The sequence below is a fragment of the Emydura macquarii genome, unplaced genomic scaffold (assembly GCF_026122565.2).
Source record: "Emydura macquarii macquarii isolate MOO-44397 ecotype Brisbane River unplaced genomic scaffold, CSIRO-AGI_Emac_v2 contig_1348, whole genome shotgun sequence".
Lineage (NCBI taxonomy): Eukaryota > Metazoa > Chordata > Testudines > Chelidae > Emydura > Emydura macquarii.
The window spans coordinates 11,728,673-11,750,302 of NW_027131485.1; the positions used below are offsets into that span (position 1 = coordinate 11,728,673).

Here is a 21,630-nt window from a genome sequence, read left to right on the forward strand (position 1 = left end):
GCATGCACGCACCATATTTGCTGCAACAGGTTTAATCCTGCTGTGCGTCTGCCATACAGCTCTCTCCACCCTCCCTCTCTGTCCTAATGGCTCTATGCTTCTCCCCTCCTCGACCATAGCAGCCCCAGATCCTGTCTCGGCCCCCTCTAGCCCACTCAGAGCACAGCAGTGAAAATCCTCTTACCCACTGCTTGGACACGTCATTCCCTCCTCTCACCCTCCGTACCAGGTTCAAGTTTGTATTTGCTTTCAAGACCCAGCCTGGCATGCATTTCTGGTGTCCTTTCCCACCACTCCTCCCTTTTGCCCTGCTCCCACCACCTGCCTCACCTCTACTTTTCCCCACTCTCCTCTTCCTGCTGTCCCCCGCACTCAGAATGACTGCCCCATCTCGGCAAGGGTCACCCTCTCCTTTCAAACTCCTCCTTAAAACTCACTCTCTTTTCACAAACAATAACGCTCCCCCGACCCCTATGAAATGCAATCCCGACACCACACTCATACAGAGGATGCTCTGAGTATACCCACTCTGTCATCCCGGGGGTGGGATTATAAACTCTGCAGGTCAAGATGGGGTCTTCCTGGGATTGAAATGTAGTGTTGAGCATGAGGAGATAAGGGCAATAGGAACCCAGCTAGGGCAATTGGCACTTTCTCTGCAATCAATTTGCAGTGACACTTGTGCTCATTTTCTTTTCTTAAAAAATGTCTGGCACTCTGCATAAATGGCAGGGCTGCCTATCCCAGCGTCTTGGCCAACTCCCTCCACAGGTTTAACTGATGAAGGTATTCTACACACCTGGACCAAGCACCTGTGAAGGGCTGTTCTGTGCTTGCTGAACTCCAGCGGAGATGGCTGCATACCAGGGAGGGGTGGTAAAAAAAAAAAAAAAAAAAAAAACTTGCAACGTGGGGCCTTTCTGGATTAGACAGCTCGCACTTCACACAGGTCCAGAAATGCATGCCCTCTCCGAGTCCTGTTGATTTACTGCTGCCTTCATTGATTCCTACCAGCACAGCCACCCTCCCAGCTACCTACTTCCTGCGGTGTCACTTGGTGCAAATCTTGCTGAGCCTGGCATATCTCAGCTCTCCAGAGAAGGAAGGAAAACAGCCATTTGAATGTTGGTTTTTTTATTTCATTATTATCCAAGTACCTTTTAAAAGATAATTGTACAAGTCAGCACATGAAAATGCTCAGGAGACGCCATTTGTAGGCATACCGCTGACGGCTGACACTGCTTTTAGAAAATGTACATATTTACAATGGAACCCTTCAGAAACAAGGGAAAATGAAAAACCTGTGGCTGCCGGGTACGTTAACAATCTCACCAGACACAGAATATGATCAGAGCTTAAAAAAGAAGAAGAAAAATGTTTGTAATGTAGTTCCCTGGATGAAAACAATTTCTCATTTGCTGGACTTCACATAGTGATAGGCAAGTTACAGAACCGTGTTCAAAAGGCACTCTGTGACATATACAATATACTGAGAGTCAAACCTACCTGTGCGGATACACAATCATGCAGGCCTATCCCGCTATATCACCTCTGACTGTCATCGCCATGCCTGTGCTCTAGCAACGCTGCAACCAACAGGGGCAGCAGCATAAAGAGTAGAGCTGGGAACACACAACAGAAGAACAACCTTGGGCAGTCAGTGCTGATGTGAAAAGTCTCACACCCTTACTTTGTGGCAGAAATGGACCAGCACAGAAAAGCCCACTGTTGTGCAGGTGGGACATGGGCTGGTATCTGACGAAGGGGGTTGGGGTCTCCAGGTAATTTAATTGACAAATATTTACACTTGACTCAGGTGCAGGGAAGATGCACAGAGTATGGCAGATGCAGAGAGCTCAGCGGATCAGTGAAGAAAGGTCTGCAGAACGTTGCAGGGACAAGACATTTGCTGGCAGAAGCAGCAGGCTCAGGGCTATCCTGGATTCTCCAGGGTTCAGGACTGTCTTCTCTGTTCAGTGGCAAGCACATTTAAACAACAATCGCTTTGGTTTGTGACTTCCCAGCATTCTTACTTCTGAATAAACACAGTCCCTTTGGGAACCTTTCCTGAGGATCCTGCCTTCTCTACAGCCATTTCTCAGTCTGGGTGACTGCTCTCCTGAGGGGGTATATCCTCCCAGGAGATTCTCAGGCAGCTCTACTGATGATAAATGGTCCTACGTGTGCCTATCGAGGGGGAAACAGGCAGAAACAGCTCTATTTACCATGTGGCCACAAACACAGCCAAAGGCTGCCTCAGGCGCCGGGGATTAGTGCCTTCATTACAGTCTCTCCAGAGCGCCGTTTCTCAGAGGGTTCAGGTATTAGCAGTTATGCTATGAGGAGGGATTGCCCTGAGGAGCCCACGGTGAGGTGTCTCTCTCTCTTCCCGTGCAGATATGAGGGCTCGGCAGGGTGGAACAGAAAGGAGATTTTTGCCCCTAAACTGCAAGCTTCCAACTGGCTTTTCCTCTGCGCCACATTTGCTCTTGCTACATCTCATGTGAGCAGGTCAGGTCTTAGCTCTGACATGCCAAGCCACGACATGATACATTTTCACCATTTGCAGACAAGCAACCCCTAGCGGGATGTTACATGCTAAGTCTTAAGAAGCAAGAGGCTTGAATTGAGGGCTCTCACTGGTTGCTAATTATGTATGAGGAGAGCCCTCCGGTGAAGCACACACTCAGGGAAGGCTTATGGCTGGGAGCAGGCTTCACCAGGCTTCTCCAACTATCGCCTCCGATCTGCGAAGAAAAGAGCAGGAGCTGGCATTTCACAAAGAAAGCTCTTGTCGCTAATCCCATCCCTAATCCTGGTGTACCATGCTCCAGGCTGCCTCCTCCTGGCCTCGTTGTAGCTAACAGTCAGAGGGACCTACTAGGACACACCTGAGTTGCAGGAGCCAGAAACTCCTGGACTCCAGTGACAAAAAGCCGCAGTCTGTGTTTTTATGAAAAGTTCATTGTGTTATGCGCTCCTAAATACAAATCCTCTCCTCCAATGCTCACTCAGTCACAAGAATGCTTGGAGAAAAAAGTCCTAGGAGATCTGATAGCTTAAAACATCAGCAAGGTTAAAAGATGGAAAGTGGCTCATTAAAATGGCATAAACAATCCTCGTCACACCCAGATTTTAAACCCCCCACTACTGTGCCTTTGTACTGTCAGCCTTAGCCAGCCAAAGCATGGCTTCCACATCAGCATCTGAGATAGCAGCTTGTGTGAACTTCCCCAAGGGAGCTCTCCACCCCAACACACACACTGTAGCATCAACTAAAAGCCATCCACAGTCAGGACACGGGGAGGGTCAGATGATAGCAAGGGTCCATGCCGAGCTGGATGGATGGCTGTACACTCTGGGTGAAGTACCTGTGTGTCTTACATTTATATAAGAGCACTGTGACATTGGAAATGTTTTCCTTTTATTACAATATATCAAAAATATGCAGCTTTAGTAAACAAGGTCATATTACACTTTCTAATGCAACTGTACAATGCTACAATACACTTAATATTCTGGCTGGGGAGGGAGCCCCGCTTGGGGTCCTGTTGGCAGGTTTGTGTGATGGAACTCCTCCCACTGGCAACATGTAGCTTCTGGAAGTCCTTGGGAGGGCTCGAGTGCCTCCCTCAGCTTGGGTCTGCCCAGCACAGAGGGATCCAGGCCTCCCAGACCAACTCTGGTTCTGCCCTAGATTTCCAAAACCTTTCACAGGCCTCTTTGCTCTCCCGTTAGTCAATCTTCTCCACTTTCCCAATGATCTTCTCCTCGAAGATAGGCAGCGTGGCCTCGTCCTCGCGCACTTCCTCAAACACCACGCCGCAGTCAAACTCATCGCTCACTTTTTTAAAGTAATACCTAACAAAGCAGAGAGGGCCACGTGAATGGACAGGCCTGCTGGCAACATCCCCTAGTCCTGCAGGGTCCCTCCCACCAGGGGCTGCACCAGCTCCAGATATCAGGCCACACAGACTTCGGAAGCCACACACTGACCCCAACCCCAGCATGCTGGACAGCTGATCCCTATGTAGGGGGGGCATGCACACATGTGATAAGTATTAATAAATATCCACAACACCCAAACCGACTCCAGGTTCAGAACTAAAACCCCCCTCTCCTGCCCTCCCACAAACCCTCCACTTCAGAAGCAGCATGACAGAAGAGATATCAGGTACCTAGACTCAAAGGCCCAGGCCTATGTTCCTGCAGAAAAGCTTTGCAGGTGATGGCCAGCTCACCAAGGCAGGAGTTGCCAATCCAAATACAAAAAGACATGGGAGTGGCCCCGATCCCAAGTATACTCACAGCCCTCCTAGCATCCAAGGCTGGAGATGAGGCAGACCAGCTGGGTCCTGCAGCCCGCCCTGCCAGTTCCACAGTACGGACCAAAGTTGGTCTTCTATTGAGGATAGAGCTATGCCTCAGAGAAGCTACAGGTCCCAGAATGCAACTGGCCTCTCTGCAAACTACGTGCAGTCCATGAAGCGCTCCGTTGAGCAGAGTTTGGGGGACTCGTGGGGGCTGCTGGCTTTGTACCCAAACAGGTTTTTTCTTGCAGCAATAGCAGGAGTAACACACTTTTCAAAGTCCCAACCTGCACTAGAAAAAACACGCTCAGAACAAACTACCTTGTCTACCCTGGTCATTTGGATGGGAAATCCTACCAACACTTGGCTGCACGGACTTCAGCTACTTAACTGTCCCATCTGGACTGCAACGTGGCACAAGTGTGGCTTGGAACCAAGTCCCTTCAATACTCGTAACTAGCCACTTCAGTAATACCCAGGAAACACACATTCGGGGACAAGGCAGAATTCCTGCACTGATATAGCAGGTCCACCCTTTAAATTAGCTCCTGGCAGGCCATTTTTCTTGCCTTTTAAATAACATAGACACACAAGAAACCTACTTAGCAAGTGGGTGTTCTCACTGGTGCTTCAAGGTTAATGACAGTGACAGTCCTGGCAGAGGAAGTGCCACAGAACGGAGCCCCCAGGAGAGCACCTCTGATCATGTCCCCTGCATTTGGCTCATGAGTCCCTCTCTGCCAGGAGAGACAACTTCGAACAGTGCCCATGGGCAAAGCACTTCCCCACCGCTGGCAACATGGATGGCATCAACCTCTCTGCACCCTGCTAACATCTCTGCCAGAGCTGCCATATTCCTAGGGCTTCTGCCCCTGCCCTGGCGTAGCCTGCATTGCCTAGGCACTCGCTCACCCCTCCAATGGCCCTGCGCTGGGCTGTTGTACGTTTTTCGGGGACTGAGCCTGCTGATTGCTCCACAAGTGCAGCTGACCCCCAGGCTCCCTCCCCGGTGGCACTGCCTCCCTCCTTGCTTGTGGCGTGAGAAAGCCATTCTATTTGAAACTGGGAAAGATTCCCCGCTCTTCCCCCACCCTTCTGCAGCCCCTCTGTGTGCAAACATGGGGCTCAGCGTAGGCTCAGGGAAGGGCCCTTGTCGAAATACTGGCAGCACATACCTGCAAATCCCCTGCCCCACATTTGTCATTTGCAGCAGGACTGGGGGTCAGCTGCTCTGGAACAGATCTTGTCCTTTCCCGCACAGCCCCAATTCCCACTGACACATGCTGCTTTGTGTTTAGCACCACGGTTCTGCATTGAGACAGCATCCCATAGCTGACAGTAACAGCGCCTCCCCACGGCAGTCTCTGCCTCATCTATTGGGAACAGCGCCTCTCCAGGCAGTCCCTGCCTTGTGTACCTTGCATGGCTCAGTCCTGAGAGTCACAGTGAGCCAAGGTCCCATGGCATGTATGGTACCAAGGACCATACACAGTAAGGTGCGAGCGCCGCAGGCCCACAGAGAGGCCTCACCACCCACCTTGGGGCAGCGGGGAGGAAGAGGCGAAAGGCGAAGACCATGTGAATGTGGCCGGGTGTGGAGAGCAGAGACCTAGGAGCAGGCCGAGATGAATGGACCTTACTACCGGTTTTGCCTCTGCCTTACCTGTAGTTTCCTTTCTTGGTGAGCAGCTCCTTAAACTGTCCCAGCGTCACCACACGCCCCTTGACCAAGGTGCGGTAAGGGATGGGCTCTCCGCAGAAGTAGTAAGCCACCACGATATTCTCACACGGCTGGGAGGCGCCATTGCCTGGTCTCTTCTGAGGCTTCAACCTGCAATGAAAAACAACAACGTTCCCACTGAGTAATGGCACCAGGCCCATAAAATGGTGGCTCGTTCTGGCTGAGGCTGTCGGAGACAGGAGTTTGGCTTCCACGGGGGAACACAACATGTGAGCTAATGGTAAACGTCAATATGCCCTATTAGTGCTCACTGCTGGCTCCTGGGGACTGGCAGGCTCCGGGAGTCCCATGGTCAGGGAACTAGGAGATATGTCCCCATCGGGAAGGTCTCCACTGAGCTGCCATGTGGCAAGGAACCGAGGAAAGCTGTAGGGGGATTCCGCCGACAGCTGGTCTGCTATGGGAATGAGCTCTCCCCCTCTGGACTGATTTCTTCATTTCCAGTATCAGCCAGGGCCAAAAAGCACATCGTGGGCACCACCACTGCCTCCTGGACCACCCTCGAGGAAGCAGAAACCCAGTAACCCAGCCCACGACAGCCAGCCAGGAATGAGCCTAGACAGCATAGAGCAGGCCCTGGAGGAAACGCCTTCACTCAGAGCCGTTCTGTCTCGGGGGGGAGAGGGGGGGGAGGGGGGGCAGTTTGTTTTTTTAAACCGGGGTCCTTCTTCAGGACGCCCACTCAGCTGGTCCTGTGCTTGCAGGCTGCCCAGAGCTGGGGGAATGGACTGGGGGTAGGCTGTGGAGAAGTCTAGCAGCGGCTGCTCTGAGGCCTGGCTGCCAGAGAGGTGGTTTAAATCATAGAGTTGGAAGGGACCTCAGGAGGTCATCTAGCCCAACCCCCTGCTCAAAGCAGGACTAACCTCAGCTAAATAATCCCAGCGAGAGTTTTGTCAAGCCGCAGCTTAAAAACCTCTAAAGATAGAGATTCCACCACCTCCTTAGGTAACCCATTCCAGTGCTTCACCACCCTCCTAGTGAAAAACTTTTTCCTAATGTCCAACCTAGACCTCCACCACTGCAACTTGAGACCGTTGCTCCTTGTTCTGTCATCTGCCACCACCGAGAACAGCCTATCTCCATCCTCCCTAGAACCTCCTTTCAGGTAGTTAAAGGCTGCTATCAAATCCCCCCTTTCTTCTCTTCTGCAGACTAAACAAGCCTAGTTCCCTCAGCCTCTCCTCATAAGTCTTGTGCTCCAGCCCCCTAATAATTTTTGTTGCCCTCCGTTGGACTCTCCAACTTCTCCACATCCTTTTTGTAGTGGGGGGCCCAAAACTGGACACAGTACTCCATATGTGGCCTCACCAATGCCGAATAGAGGGGAATAATCACTTCCCGCGATCTGCTGGCCATGCCCCTCTTAATGCAGCCCAATATGCTATTAGCCTTCTTGGCAACCAGGGCACACTGCTGACTCATATCCAGCTTCTTATCCACTGTTACCCCCAGGTCCTTTTCTGCAGAACTGCTGCCTAGCTCGTCGGTCCCCAGTCTGTAGCTGTGCATGGGATTCTTCCGTCCTAAGTGCAGGACTCTGCACTTGTCCTTGTTAAATGGGGAAGCAGGTTTCCTGCTCTGCGGGTAGCAGGTTTGGGGCGGAGCCCAGTCCCCCCCAGGAAAGACACCGACTCTTTAGCTTTGATTTGCCCACAGGTGGGCACAGGCTGAGTCCCCCCAGCTGTGAAAAGCGGGTGCTCCGAGTCCAGCCAGTGGCCCAGGCTGTCCTGTGGCCCTGAGTCAGCTTTGCCAGGGTGACAGCGAAGCAGAGCACAGAGAGGCACTGGGAACCACACACCAAAACCTCCCCAGCCAGTGCAGGAATCATCTGTGGCTGCCAGGGAGGGATGTGCTACACACAAGAACTGCCCTTGGGAGAAGAGCCCTTGGCAGTAACAAGCTGCTGGCTTTATCTAAGAGCACATGCTCCAGCTCTCCCAGCAATGAGGTCTCCCACTGGGGCCCACGGAGCTGGTTTACGAGGTTCACAAGAACCAGCTACCAGGAAGGACATTTTCTTAGGGGTTAAACTGGCCCATTTCTTCAGTGGTCCCCAGACATGACAATTTAACAGAGATAGCCCCAAGGCTGAGTGCTGGCACAAACACCCCTGCCGCTCTACATGCAGCCAGGGGCCGGTCTGAGATCCGTGGTTGAGCCTATCCCTGGAACAGCCTCATGGCAGTCCCTGCAGTCTGGGGACAGAGCTGGCTGACTGGGGCCCTCTCTGCCATGGGCAGACTGTTTGTAAACAAATTGAGAGGGGCCCATGCTGCAGAACCCAGAACCTGAAGGGAACAAGGTCTAATGGTGAGTGGGGCTGGGAGTCAGGATTTAGGGGGGGGCTCTGTCAATGACTTCCTGTGTGTTGTGACCTTGGTAAATCACTGGAGCTCTCTGCGTCTCAGCTCCCCAGACAGTGAGAGATTACACTTGCCTGCTAGGAGGGTGTGCAAGGTTTAATATTGATGAACATTTGCAAAGCCCTTTTGACTCCTGGATAACTCCGGTAAAGTATGATGAGGAGTATCCTCTCCAAAGGTGGCCAGCCCTGCTGCTAGCACACAACCTGGGTGGGCAGTAGCATGGGGTTGCTAGCAGATTTCTCAGTTGCAGTGGGCAGAGGGTCAGGATGACAGACAGACCCAAGGGGTGCAGAGAAGGTGGATGCGGGTTTTAGTTCAGCTGTGGCACATCTCAATCAATCCTCTTCCCCTTTGGGGAAGAGAAGGCCTTCCAATAGCATCACTCCACTGGAGGAAGAGGGCTCAGGGGCTCCCATAAGCATGAGAGGAAAGGGGAGCTGGGCAAAGCAGGTCTTGCTAACAAGCCCTCCCTGCTCTCTGGGTAGGAGCTCAGTGTCCCTGTGCATGAGCCAGGCCTGCTGCTGGGAGTGCTGCTAGCACGGGACACCTGTGCAAACAGCAGTAGTAGGGCATTCAGTGTCCACTAAGAGAGAATCTAGTGCAGCCTTAGTTTGCAATCTGCTGTGCATCCTCCCTCCAGCACAATAAAAAGCAGGAAGAGAAATTTCCTTTCCATCTGAGACACAGTAATCATTTCTGAACAAGCTGCAGAATTTGTCTCTCCTAGGTCACGAAGCTAGCCGTGTAAGCTAGTGTGGGCAATGCTCACTGGTCAGCCCTGCATCCACAATTACAATGTAAACATAAGGCTACTGCCAGCTGCCTGCATCAGGTCAGGATGGTGTTTCATTAGTGTACGTTTTAATGTTCACACAAATTGGATCATTTCTCTTATTGCTACATAAAGGAATGCATAAAGCAGCCAAAATTACTAAGGGCAGGATTCGTTTTCTTATGACCAATGCAACTTTATGGAGGTTTTAATGTCTTCGAAAGAAGCAAAGCCAAGAGTCAGGCCACTATTATACAGGGCACCCCCTGACTGTCAGTAGCTGAATTAATGGGTGGCTTTGAATCTACTTCTGCACAATCTGGGAGCTGATAAAAGGTTTCAGGGATGAGGAGCACATGCGCCCCTGAATACTCACAGGCGCTGTGTGTGTGAACACACCTTTGGAGGTTTGGAGGCTACACAATCAGGTCTTGGCAACTTGCAACTGTGAGACAAAGCCTGAGTAGCAGCTTTGTTAAGAATACCTCAAAAGCCCAGGTACCAAATGCTGGGGGTAGAAGCATGTGGGCATGTGCCACGTGTGGGGGGCACATTTTCACTCTCATTATTTTTGGAAGCTCTTAAAGTATTGGCGCATTCGCTATGTACAAGCCAGGGTACTAAGTTAGCTGGTCCTATGGTTACGGTTGTTGCATCACAGCTCACACCCCTATTTTCAAAGGGTGATACACTGAGACCAATAATGGTACTCTGCACTTCTATTGCATCTTTCATCTGTGCTCTTCTCATGCCTCACAAACATTCATAAAACCCAGACAAATTCACCATTTGGCACCTGCAGTCTTAGCCAGAGGCAGCTTTTGCTTTGAAATTCACATAAGACTGGCAGCTTTAAAATTTACAAAAAAGTGGACTGGATTAAAAGATGATTTTATATTTATATAACTGGAAACGCACTATAAAAACTATTTGCCAAGCACATGAGCTAATCCCAGTTTTGCTATTTTGGAAATAACCGAGACCTTAACCTTTAAATACTGGCTCATATGCAGAGTGACTCTTTTAGGATATGCCTATGTAAATATCAACACTGAAAACCTGGGCTGGGGAAAATCCTTTTGCCTCCTTTCAAAGCCATGAGGTGTAAAGTGCAACTCAACTGTTGGTGCATGTTCTGCTCAGGAGAGCCCGTGAAAAAAAGTGCAATGTTTCTAAGGTCCCCCGTGCCAGTACTGCTTCAAAGTCTCTCCTATACCCACCACAAAGCACAGGCTGGCATTAGCTAGGAAAACATTCAAAAACCAAATTGTCCTTGGAAAAAAGCATGCCTTAAAATGAAAGTAAAACAGTTCATAAATTCAGGCAAGTTCGGAGCCAAAAGTTAATTGAAGAGGTTTGGAGGTTGACTGAAGAACCTTGCTCTCCCTGAGGTTCTCCCAACTCTTCCAGAACCAGGGGTGGCTGAGACGTGCCCAAGGAGCCTGGTGTATGCATTGTGCGGTACAGAAAGATGCAAGTTACAGATGTACAGGCTTCTTAATCCATTTTGCTCACAATACTGATGGGTAAATAAGTCCTTGTTCATTCTGCGTGAGATGGAGAGACCTGGGCTGTGCTGGGAACAGGAAGGCTGAGGAACACAGACAAATGCTAGCAGAATTGCTGGCCTCAACAGTGCACTGCTCCAACATGACAGCACAAGCAAGGGAGCCATGCCAGCAGCTTGGTGCAGGTGGCCTGCCACTGCCAGGGCCACGGTTATCTCACAAAAGGCGGTTAACTGACCGTGCCAAGACCAGGGACACCCAAGAATTCCTATGTCCCCTCTTCCTAGGGCTGAGGTAGGGGGCTGCTGCAGCTCTGCTGGTGGGGAGGGAATGAGTTCTGGCTAAAACCCTTCCTGAGCTCATCTAAATTGCCTGTAAAGCACATTCCCACCTGGAGAAGCAGCAGAATCCAATGTTTATATTGTGTCCTGCTGGAGTATGTCTTTGGTGCCTACCTTACGCCAAGGGCCTCTCAACACGGACAGTGCCCACCAGCAAGAAGGGAGGGAGAAATGCCAACATCATGGAAAATAAGCTTGGGTTGAAAGCACACGCACAGGTTGCTAATGCCTGGGAGTGCTAACTCTGTTACTGTTTATGGGGCTAGAAAAAACACCCATGTCTTTAGACGCCCTCCACCTTTGCCATAAATCAAAGCAGCGTGGGCTGCCAGCACTGGGGCAGACGGACGATGATTTACAGAGAACACATGAAGAGCAGTGGCGCAAACTCGGTGAGATCCATATCAGAGACAGCTGGTGCCACATTCAGCACTGGAATACAAGCTGGCTTGACAGAAGTGCGACCATGATCACTAGGATAACCTTGTGAACATACCTAACGAACAATCTCAGAAATTAGACATGGCTGGCTACCCTCCATCACTGCTACTGTCAGACTGCAGCACAAGGGGCTACAGCTGCTCGCTCAATGGGCCGTTCCAGGGAACAAGCAAGGACCATTTTTCCCAGCTCCCTGGTGGTACGCAGGTCAGGAACTTGCACATCAGCTCTTCGCATTAGGGCATCCCAGCACACAATGACAAACACTCACCCAATCCTCAGTCATAGACATGCATTTGGCTACTCCTGTAATCTTTCTCATCATTCCATACGTATATTTCCCCTCTCCACAAAAATGCTCATGACCCTCCAAATCAGATCTACCCCTGTTACAGACAGCAAGAGACCTGCATGTACAATGTGTCTCCCCCTCTCTCTCTGACCTGGTTTCAAAGAGAAAAATGCATTCCTGTTGGAAGGCTGCTAACGCTGTATTGAATTGCTGGGGTCAGCTGTGCACGACTCCACTCTCTGCCCTTTAACAGATGGCTCAACTATGCACAATCTCTCAGCCTTGACAGGAATTGCTTTTAGCTGTAAATAAGCATTAAATACAGACCTGATGGAAAAAAGCAGATTGGTGGCTTGATTAAACAGCCACCCAAAATGTAACAGCTTACGAGAAAGGAACGATGGTTTGACCCATCCAACTGGCCACAGAACACACACACCTTGGGGCAGTGGCATACCAGGTGTCTCCGGCGCCCAGGAAGCCAAGCCTGCATTTGCGCCCCCCACCTCACACACCCCCTGTGCAAGGCAGGAGGGGTCCCGGCACTGTCTCCCAGCTGCCCTGGGGAGGGGCGGATCTTGAGGCCTGGGAGGTGCATAAATGCAGGCTTGGCTCCATGCCCTCCCCCCCCCACCTCTTTCCTGCTCCAGCCTTACAACCTGAGGCTGGCTCCGAAGGGAGTGGCCTCACCCACCTCCACCCCCGCGGGGGATGGGGGGGGAGGAGAGGAGGCGCAGGAGCAGCCGACCTGGTGCCCTGCACTTACTCGCCACTCCAGCCTTGCACTGGCTTGGACAGGGTGACCTCACCCGCCCTGCCTGAGGGGGTGGGGGCACCAGGCCGGCCCTTCATGACACGCAGGGGGCAGGAGGTACTGGAGGGGCCAGCACTCCCCATCTGTTGCCCATTGTGAAGGGCCTCCCCCCCGTCTCCCCTCTTGGTATGCCATTGCCCCTGGGACAGTAACCCTGATAGAGGAGCAGCTCCTAATGACACGCCTGCTCTGGCACCACAAAGAGCAGGGAACAACCCAGAAAGATCATAGCACACAGTGCTGCTTCTCAAACACCCCAGGAGCAGTGATCAGACCATCTAGTTTACAAGGGACCCTGCTGCCTGTGGAATGAGGTCTAAAGTCTCAGAGCTGCTGCTTTTGGGAGCAGAACATTTTATTGGGGGCAATCAATGTACCCAACATACACTTTCCTCCTGAAATGGCAGCTGAGGTGGGGCTTTTTACAAGCAAGCTCTGACCACTGTAATAAACAAGCCCCCTTCTCACGGATGGGACACTGCCTGTTGTGCCAGCCCTTTGCTATTCCAAGGAAGGTTCCTGAACCCCACCTTGATCCAATGTGCTGGTACTGAGCATTCTGCCAGCTGGACTGTACAAAAGGACAATGCATAAATCCTTCATCACAACACCTCATCCTCCTTTCCAGTGGATGCATCTATAGCACTTCCAGCCCCACTGAGTGAATGGTTGTTCAGTACTATCTGCTTTGGAAACGTGAAGCTGAGTTACACGCTGTGTAGAAAGCTCCAAGGCAATCTATGTTCCTTCTGGCATGAACTTGAGATGTTATTTGAGAGCAAAGAGGAGGCCTTAATGATGCATTCAGATGACTCATTGCAGTTGCACTTCATTATTACTTGTCCCTTATGACTATCTAACATGCTGTTATGACAACAGGTCTGGTTGCATCATGCTAGAGCCACAAATAAAAGAGGTGCGGTTTTGAAATGGAAGGAAGGTTCATAGCACTAAGGCAGCTGGTACGCTGAGCTGTATTCGGTGCCTCGGTAGCTTTGTAAGGCCCTCAAGTACGGAAGAGGAAGTGTTACTCCTGGGCAGAGGCAAAGCAAATGGACTAGCCTGAGGTCTGAGCGTATGCCCCTGCCTCGGCCATGGCCATTCACACATCAAATGCATGTTAGAACATCTGCTGGATGGAGGGCTTGGGCGTCCCAGGAACTAGTGTGCTATGTGCAGAAGCTGTTAGTCTGAACAGGTAGTACAACTACCACCTGCCTCAGGGCTGCCTACGTCTAAACTGGGAACATAAGCTAAATGAACTGGCTGTGCGACTGAAGTAAGGGAAATGGTTTAGAGACACCAGTACAAGCAGAAAGAGAAGAGTGTCCCTGAAGCTGGGCTCATAATAACTGTGACAGGAATATCATATTTGGGGGTTGCTGCGCACCCGACACCTAATAGTCACATTGCTTCAGAATAGCTCACAATCAGGCCTGCGCCTCCTGCAGTAGGGCCCTGCAGAAGCATTGTACAGGGAGAGAAAGGCCCGCTCAGCAACAAGAGATGGTACCTCATGCTCTCCTCTTTCTGAAGAGAGGGACCCTGGGTCCATCAGAGGCAGGGTCTCTCTAGGGAAGCTCTCCCCACTTTCCCAAAGCAAAGGACTAGCCTGTACCAAGCACTCCTGTTTCTCTGGGCTTTTGGTTCTGTTGCAACAGCTCCCCAGTGAAGTGAATTGGCATTTTAAAAGGCATAGCTAACAGATACAGGCAGGTATGATGGATGAATGGATGGCATGGATTCAGGCAGCCTACAAGTCTCAGGCTGGCAAAATATTTAGCTTAGCCAAACAAGGCCTCGGGGCCAAAGAAAGATTTGCCATAGGCAACTAACCAGCAAAGTGACCCTAGCTCATGTTACCACAAGATAGCCATGGCCCAGTACCCCAGGCTATAACAAGTGTGATAAAACTGCTGATATACAGAAAATATATACTGCAATGTACCAGTTAAATCTGGTTAGAGTATTTTGGGGTTTTGCAGACATTGAGTGTCACCAGATGTCCAACCACAAGAATACTATGGTAAAATAAGGAAGAGGGGTTGAAGCCCCTAATGAATATATATTAGGCATAGTGGAGTCAATATAACCCATTACCAAAACTGTATCCCAGCCTGCGTGCCTGGGAGATGCCTGGATGATGACTGCTGGTGATGGTGATGTGGAAGATGATGAGGAAGATAATGATCAACACTTCAGGTTTCTCTGCAAGGGACGATGTGAGCACATGGATGGTCAGACGCTCATTCTGTGTTCTCTCTATCTACTTTGCTGGGTCGGTGCGTTTGTAACTTTGCTAACTGTGTTCATAAAACTATTGCAAATACGGAAGGTTGGAAGAAATATGGAACCATTGTCAGGGTTCCCAACTGACCAGTAATTCTAATAATACTGGGCCTGATCTTGGGACAAAAACCTACCCAAACCTCAGAGTATGAGTTGGAAATTCTTAAGTAATCAATACAATTAATACACAACCATTAGATCAGACAACAAATCTCCATCACAGGAGGTTTTTAAGAACAGGTTAGACAAACACCGGCCATAAATGGTCTAGTTATTATTTAGGCCTGCCTTGAGTGCAGGGGACAAGACTAGATGATTTATTGAGGTCCCTGCTATTCCTATACTTCTATGATTCTATGCCACAAGGTTGGCCAGAATCCGCTAAGGGGTGCAGCAATGCTGCATGGAAACAGTCTCCTATTAGAGCTAGACATCCCTAGTCAACAGGTATCCTTTACTAACTTGGTTTCTGGGGGCTCTCTGGTTTTCTGTTCTCCTTATACCTGAATCTCAGCCTTCATACCTCCTCCTTCACATCCTCAGAGAATGAGGACACTCCATTACCCACAGATCTTATTTTCAAGTGCACTGGATTGCTAGCCATAGAAGGGCACTGACTCTAAGGAAACACTGGCTCATGCATGTTTCCATGTGATCATCAGGGTTTCTCCAGGCAATACAATTCAGCAGGGACATTTACAGATAGCAACTCTTAGCTCCCCAGAGGGCTTCTTTGTGTTCTTGTGAGTCACTGAACAGGCTATCCATAAAGGACACAGGCACCTGTGCCGTTTATAACAGCTGTATTATTTTGTCCCGTTTGCAAGACTATCTCAGAAACCTGAAATTAGATAATCCTTACCTGCATTTCCCATGCAGCAAACAGATCTGATACATTCCTGTGTTCGCAGCAAAGGGGCAAATTGGGGAGGTTGTGCGTTGGGTGTGAGAGCATCTGCCCAACTAAGCCCAGCAGCACAGCCCTGAGAAAGCACCTCATCACTCAGCCTGTTCTTGGATAGATGGCAGGTACCACAAGAACAAACAACAACAAACACCACCATATAGGTCCTACAGAGAATGTTGTTTTACTATACCTTCTATATTATTTTAAATCTACAGATAGCATGGGCCTGTGTATATAGACCATATGTCTGTGGCCATACATTTCTGAGAAGGGCGGGTGGATCTTTGAAATGGCTCTTTAGAGCCAAGAGGACAATCCTTATCCGATTACACCAGTTTAAAGGCAGGCCGAATATTTGGGGCTTAACCTACTTGGGAGTGCCCTTTAATTACACAATTGTCAATCTAAACATCATGTAAACACTGCTCTTAGTCTGCAATATGGCAGCTACATGAGAAAATGATCAAAACCTGGCAATAAAAGAGAGTCTTTGAAAAATTACACCGATGTTTCTAAGTAGGCAGACACCGAAGGTTCGTGTCTCTAGAACACTGCTTTAAACTGCATGAGCGACTGTTTGCAATTGCCATTTTAAAAGGTATTTCATGGCAATGAAAGGCTTTGAGCTATTAATATTAATTATCTTGCACGTCTCAAATGCCTTTCATCTGAGGAGCTCAACGTGTTACATAAACACTGATTAATCTCATACCTCTCCTGCAAGGTATTTTAGTGACAAGACTATTACCCTTGCTTGACAGATGAGGAAACTGTGTCACAGATAGGTGAAGTGACTTTGAACATGGCTGCACAGCAAATCAGTGCTAGAACAGAACTAGAACCAAGGGTTTCTGCCTCTCTCCTCCTGCCATGAGAACAATCTGCCACTTAGACTTTTATGGACACCAGCAAAAGGGGATCATTTTACAGCTTTCAACTTCAGGAAGTCCCTTCACTGCACCACAGAAAACAAAGGCCAGTAAAAATCACACACCAGTTTAAATCAACTAAGTACTGATACCGAAAACAAGTGAGCTCCTCCCCACGGGGAGCCAAGGTAGCACTGCTGGGGCAGCTAAAGAGGCCTTGGCCCAGGCAGTGCTCTAGGAACGGTTCGCACAGCTCCTTTCCATGAACTGCAACAGGACTTCGCCTCGTGCCTGCAGCAATCAAGAGGATCACCTCTGGTCCGGTCCCACCATCTAAAGGCCCTGCTCCCCATTCTCAAGGCAGTTTTTGGCATTTGCTCTCAGGCCTCCTGCTGTTGAATGGATGAGCATTACAGAGGGTGCAGTGTCCTACGGCTTCCAACACGTGCTCTTTTCTAACCACCCTTCACTCGCCTTTGTCCGGTAGATCCTGATAACTGTAGCAGGACCAGCTGAGTGGATCACTGTGTCCTTCCCTCCTAACCTCTGTGTTCTGCTTCAGAACAGCCGCTCCGCTTCGCCCCGCACCCCCTCCCCCGAATAGACTAAACCATCTCACCTCTGTTTGGGGGGCAGTTTGCCCGCCCTCTTCTCCTCTTCCTCCAGTCGTCTGCGTGCTTCTTCCAGCTGTGTGAGTGGGTTGGGGGCTGGGTTGGGTGGCATGGTAGGATCTTGAATGAAAGGGTGAGAAGGCTGGATGATGTTCCTCAGCTGAGCACTGACCCATGGGTGAACAGCAACCGGTCGCTCGATGGAGAGGGGTCTGGGCATATCGTGGGCCAGCTGCTTCTTGGCACCTGAGGAGCTTCACACACAAATACAACACATTACACGTGCTGCCACGTCTCCTTAAGCACACAGAGCCTCTCAACACTTCACCGACTACACACAGCGATCGCTTGCCGCCCCCCCTCCCCGCCCCATAGGCTGCTCTCCGCACCGTCACTCAACTAGGAGGGGATGGAGACTACCATACATCCAGTTGCGGTTCTAGGGAGGATTTAGAAGGCAGATGTATGAGATGGCATTTTGCAAGGCCACCAATAAAGTTGGCCCTGGGATCACAAGTGGTTGGGACCTGTTTTATGAGTCAGATGAAACATCCAATACACCTAAATAAAATGAACAAGAGTTAGTTAAAAAAGAGAGGTTACTCACTTGTGCAGTAATGGTGTTCTTTGAGATGTGTGCCCCTCTGGGTGCTCCACGGCAGGTGTGCATGTGCCCCATGTGCCCTCAATTGGAGATGTTCATTAGCAGCATCCATTCGACCCACGCATGCACTGCTGATATCCTCATGCCCCTCACCTCAGTCAGGCTGAGTGGAAGAACTGCCCTCAGTTCCTTCTCCACTACTGAGTCTCAGAAGGAAACTCAGTAGCAGAAGGGAGGAGGGTGAATAGTGGAGCACCCATAGGGGAACACATCTCGAAGAACTACATCTGCTGCACAGAGTGAGTAATCTCTTCTTCTTCGAGTAGCACCTCTATGGGTGCTCCACTTCAGCTGATTCCCAAGCAACATCCCCATAAGGAGGGAGGGAGCTTTGGAATCAAATCCAGAACAGAGAAGTGCTCCGCCAACTGCCGCAACAGACCTAGAGGCATCAACTAAGGTGTAGAGCCTTGAAGACCACGTAGCGGCTCTGAAGATCTGATACTGGAACATTTTCAGGTAAAGCCTATGTCTAGACTGAGGCCTCGTAGAGTGAGCTGACATACCAGAATGGGGCGGAATACTGGTAGCAGTGTAACAAACGATAATGCACCCAGAAATCCATTTCAATGGTCTTTGGGTAGACACAACACAACCTTTAGATTTGTCTGCAAAAGAACAGCCTAAAAGATCTATGAAATGATTTAGTTTTATCTAGATTGATGGCTCACACCCTCCTGACATCTAAAGAATGGAAAGCAGTCTCCAGATTGGAATGATATGATTTTGGAAAGAAAACTGGTAGGTGAATGATTGGATGTAGCTGAAACTCAGAAGACACTTTAGGAAGAAACTTAGGGCATGGCAGTAAGGAAACCCTGCCCTTGTAAAATACTGTCAGCCATTCCCCAGGTCTCTCCGACTCTGTGAGCTGATGTGATAACCACTAAAAAGGCTGTCTTGATAGAAAATGCAATAAAGAGCAGGCTGCCATCAGTTCAAAAGGAGATTTCATGAGATTTTTAAGAGCAAAATTAAGGTCCCCACTGGGGTGGGGACTTTCACCTATGGAAAAAGATTTCCCAGATCTTTCATGAACCTTACAGTTGTAGAGTGAGCAACCAGCAAGGACCCTCAGTAGTGGTATGAAAAGCTGTTAAGGTGGCCAAGTGAACCTTGAGAGAACTAACTGACAGTCCTGATTCCTTTAATTGCAACAGATAATCCAGAACAAGTGGAAGCAATACATATTCAGGAACAGCTCTCTGGAGTTGACGTTAGTGACTAAATCTTCTCCACTTTTTGAAGGTAGGCATTTCTGGTAGTCTTTCCTGCTATTTAGTACTATCTGTTGTACCTCTGCAGAGCAAGCCGATGCTAGCTACCAAGGAGCTAGGCCTTGAGGCAAAGAGTGCTCATATTGGGATGCAGTAGTGAACAGTCATCCTGGGAGAGGAGCTTTAACGCTGGACAAAGAGCTAGGTGAAACAGGTAAAGAAACGATGCCCGTCTTGACCACATTGGGACTATTAAGGTAACTCTGGCTTTGTCCTCTCTGATTTTGTTCACCAGTCTGAGAATCAGAGACACTAGGGGAAACGCGTGAAGCAGCTTCATCGTCCAAGTGAGGAGGAAGGCATCTGCCAAATAATTGTGACTTAATCCCCTCTTGAAAAGAATAGATGGCATTTTTTGTTCATAGCTGTGGTGAAGAGGCCCACTTATGGAAACCCCCAAGTCTGAAATATACTGACAAGAACCTGGGAATCCAGCTCCCATTTGTAGTCTTGGGAAAAACACCTGCTGAGAGTGTTGGCTGTGACATTTCACCTGCCTAAAAGACAGATTGCTGGAATTCTTATGCAATGTTTCATACAGGCATTTCTGACTGCTCTGAGCTCCAACAGGCTGATGTGGGGGGGTGGTTTCTTGGGGTGACCACTTGCTCTGTACTGTGAGAGCATCGAGGTGCGTGCCCCATCCTAATGGAGATGCATCCATGGTTATGGTTACCATTGGTGTCGTCTGGAAGAAGGGATCTCCCACGCAATAAACCTTTCACCAGTCTAGGGAACATTTCACCTGTTGAGGAACTGACATCTGTTTGTCTAAGCCAGGGTTTTTCAACCTTTCATTTGCGGACCCCTAAAAATTTCAAATGGAGGTGCAGACTCCTTTTGAAATCTTAGACATATTCTGTGGACCCCCAGGGTTTTGTGAACCACAGGTTGAAAACCACTGGTCTAGGCTGTCAGTTTGGCAAGTAAACTGATCTAAGCCACCCCTGGAAACAGTGAGGGAGTAATTTTGAATGTTCTGTCACAAAAGTGCAAGCTGCCATGTTACCTATGAGTTGATGACCATTTCTGATTGAAGTCTGGGGCTCTGAATGGTTCTGGAAAGGTCTGATAGCATCATGAATCTGTCCATGGGAAGGAAGGCCCTAGAGGCCAAGGAATCCAGGGATGCCCTTATAAATTGTATGTTCTGAATGGGAGCCAGTGTGGATTTTCCCATGTTCAACTGACAACCTAAATTCAAGAACAGAGAAAGCATTCCCATGTGGTGGTCAACAGCTCTTGGTACAACCGACCTTTGAGCAACCAGTCATCAAGACATGGGAGTACGACAATCACCTGGCAATGCAGGTAGGCAGCCACCTCTGAAAGAACCTTTGAAAACCTCACGGAGCTGAGTAGAGTCCAAATAGAAGCACCCAGTATTGACAATAGTCCTGGCCTATGACAAAACACAAGAACCTTCTGTGGGACAGATCTATTACTATATGGAAGCATGCGTCTTGAAAGCTGAGGGCCAAAAATCAATCCCCTGAATCTAGAGAAGGAATTATAGCTGCCAAAGTCACCAACTTGAACTTTTGAGACCTCCCAAATTTGTTTAGGAGTCTTAGATCTAAGATTGGTCTCCATTTTCTTTGGCATGAGGAAATTCCTCAAGTAGAAACCCCTTCCCCTGTGCTGGCTGGGGACCAGCTCTATCACTCCTAAACAAAGGAAGGAGTATATTTTCTCTCTTGTTAAGAGCTTGAGAGAAGCGTCCCTGAAGAGTGACAGAGAAGGGAAATGAGGAGGAGGGAGGCAGATAAAATGGGTGGTGTAACCCAATGATATTATCTCTAGCATCCATTTGTCCAAAGTGAAACACTCCCATGCTTGTCAGAAATGGGAGATTCAGTCTCCAAATGGGGAAGGCAGGCAAATCGTTGCAGCTAACAGGCTACAGAGAGGGGAGGGTGCCAACCCTTCATCACCCCATCAAAATTGGTGCCTGCTATGAACTTGTGCTGGATGGGTTAGAGCAGGGCTTGACAAACCCCGGGTGCCAGGTTGCCATGGCGCCTAGAAATTTAATTCTGGCGCCTAGTATTTTTCCGGAGGGAGTGGCTACTGCGCTCCGGCCAGGGCCCCTGCCACTGGGCCCACGTTGTGGGAGAGGGATGGAGGGAAGGGGCGGGGCCGGGAGGGGAGAGAGGCTGCCATGCTCCAGCCAGGGTGCCCCGCTGCTGGGCCCACGCTGTCTGGCTCCTTAATTTTTGGTCTGGCTCCTAGCTCCAAAGCAAATTTGTCAAGCCCTGGGTTAGAGGATCTCCTTCTCTGGAACCTAGGTCTGTTTTTTGGATGTTCTGTTGGTCTCTGACAACCAGTTAAATTGCATCAGATGGAATCTTTGAGCCATTTGTCATCTACTGAATTTTCTTTTGTTTGCAGGAGTGTAGATGACTAACAAATGTCATGTGGCCCTTGA

The 21,630-nt window shown here is 49.6% G+C and overlaps 1 protein-coding gene across 4 annotated transcripts in view; it reads right to left on the bottom strand.

The window, feature by feature from the left end:
• Positions 1-1,117: 1,117 nt before the first annotated feature.
• AXIN1 (axin 1) overlaps positions 1,118-21,630 on the bottom strand; it is a 132,507-nt gene continuing 111,994 nt past the window's right edge. For 2 of the 4 annotated variants that reach the window (XM_067551170.1, XM_067551171.1), the window contains exons 8-10: positions 17,270-17,515; positions 5,974-6,141; positions 1,118-3,861 (exon numbers count right to left, since the gene is read on the bottom strand). In XM_067551170.1, coding sequence (XP_067407271.1) covers positions 3,735-3,861; positions 5,974-6,141; positions 17,270-17,515 — 541 coding nt within the window. In that variant the 3' untranslated portion in view covers positions 1,118-3,734. Of the gene's footprint in view, positions 4,598-5,973; positions 6,142-17,269; positions 17,516-21,630 lie in introns of all 4 variants that reach the window. The other 2 variants (XR_010920361.1, XM_067551172.1) reach the window with 2 other exon arrangements.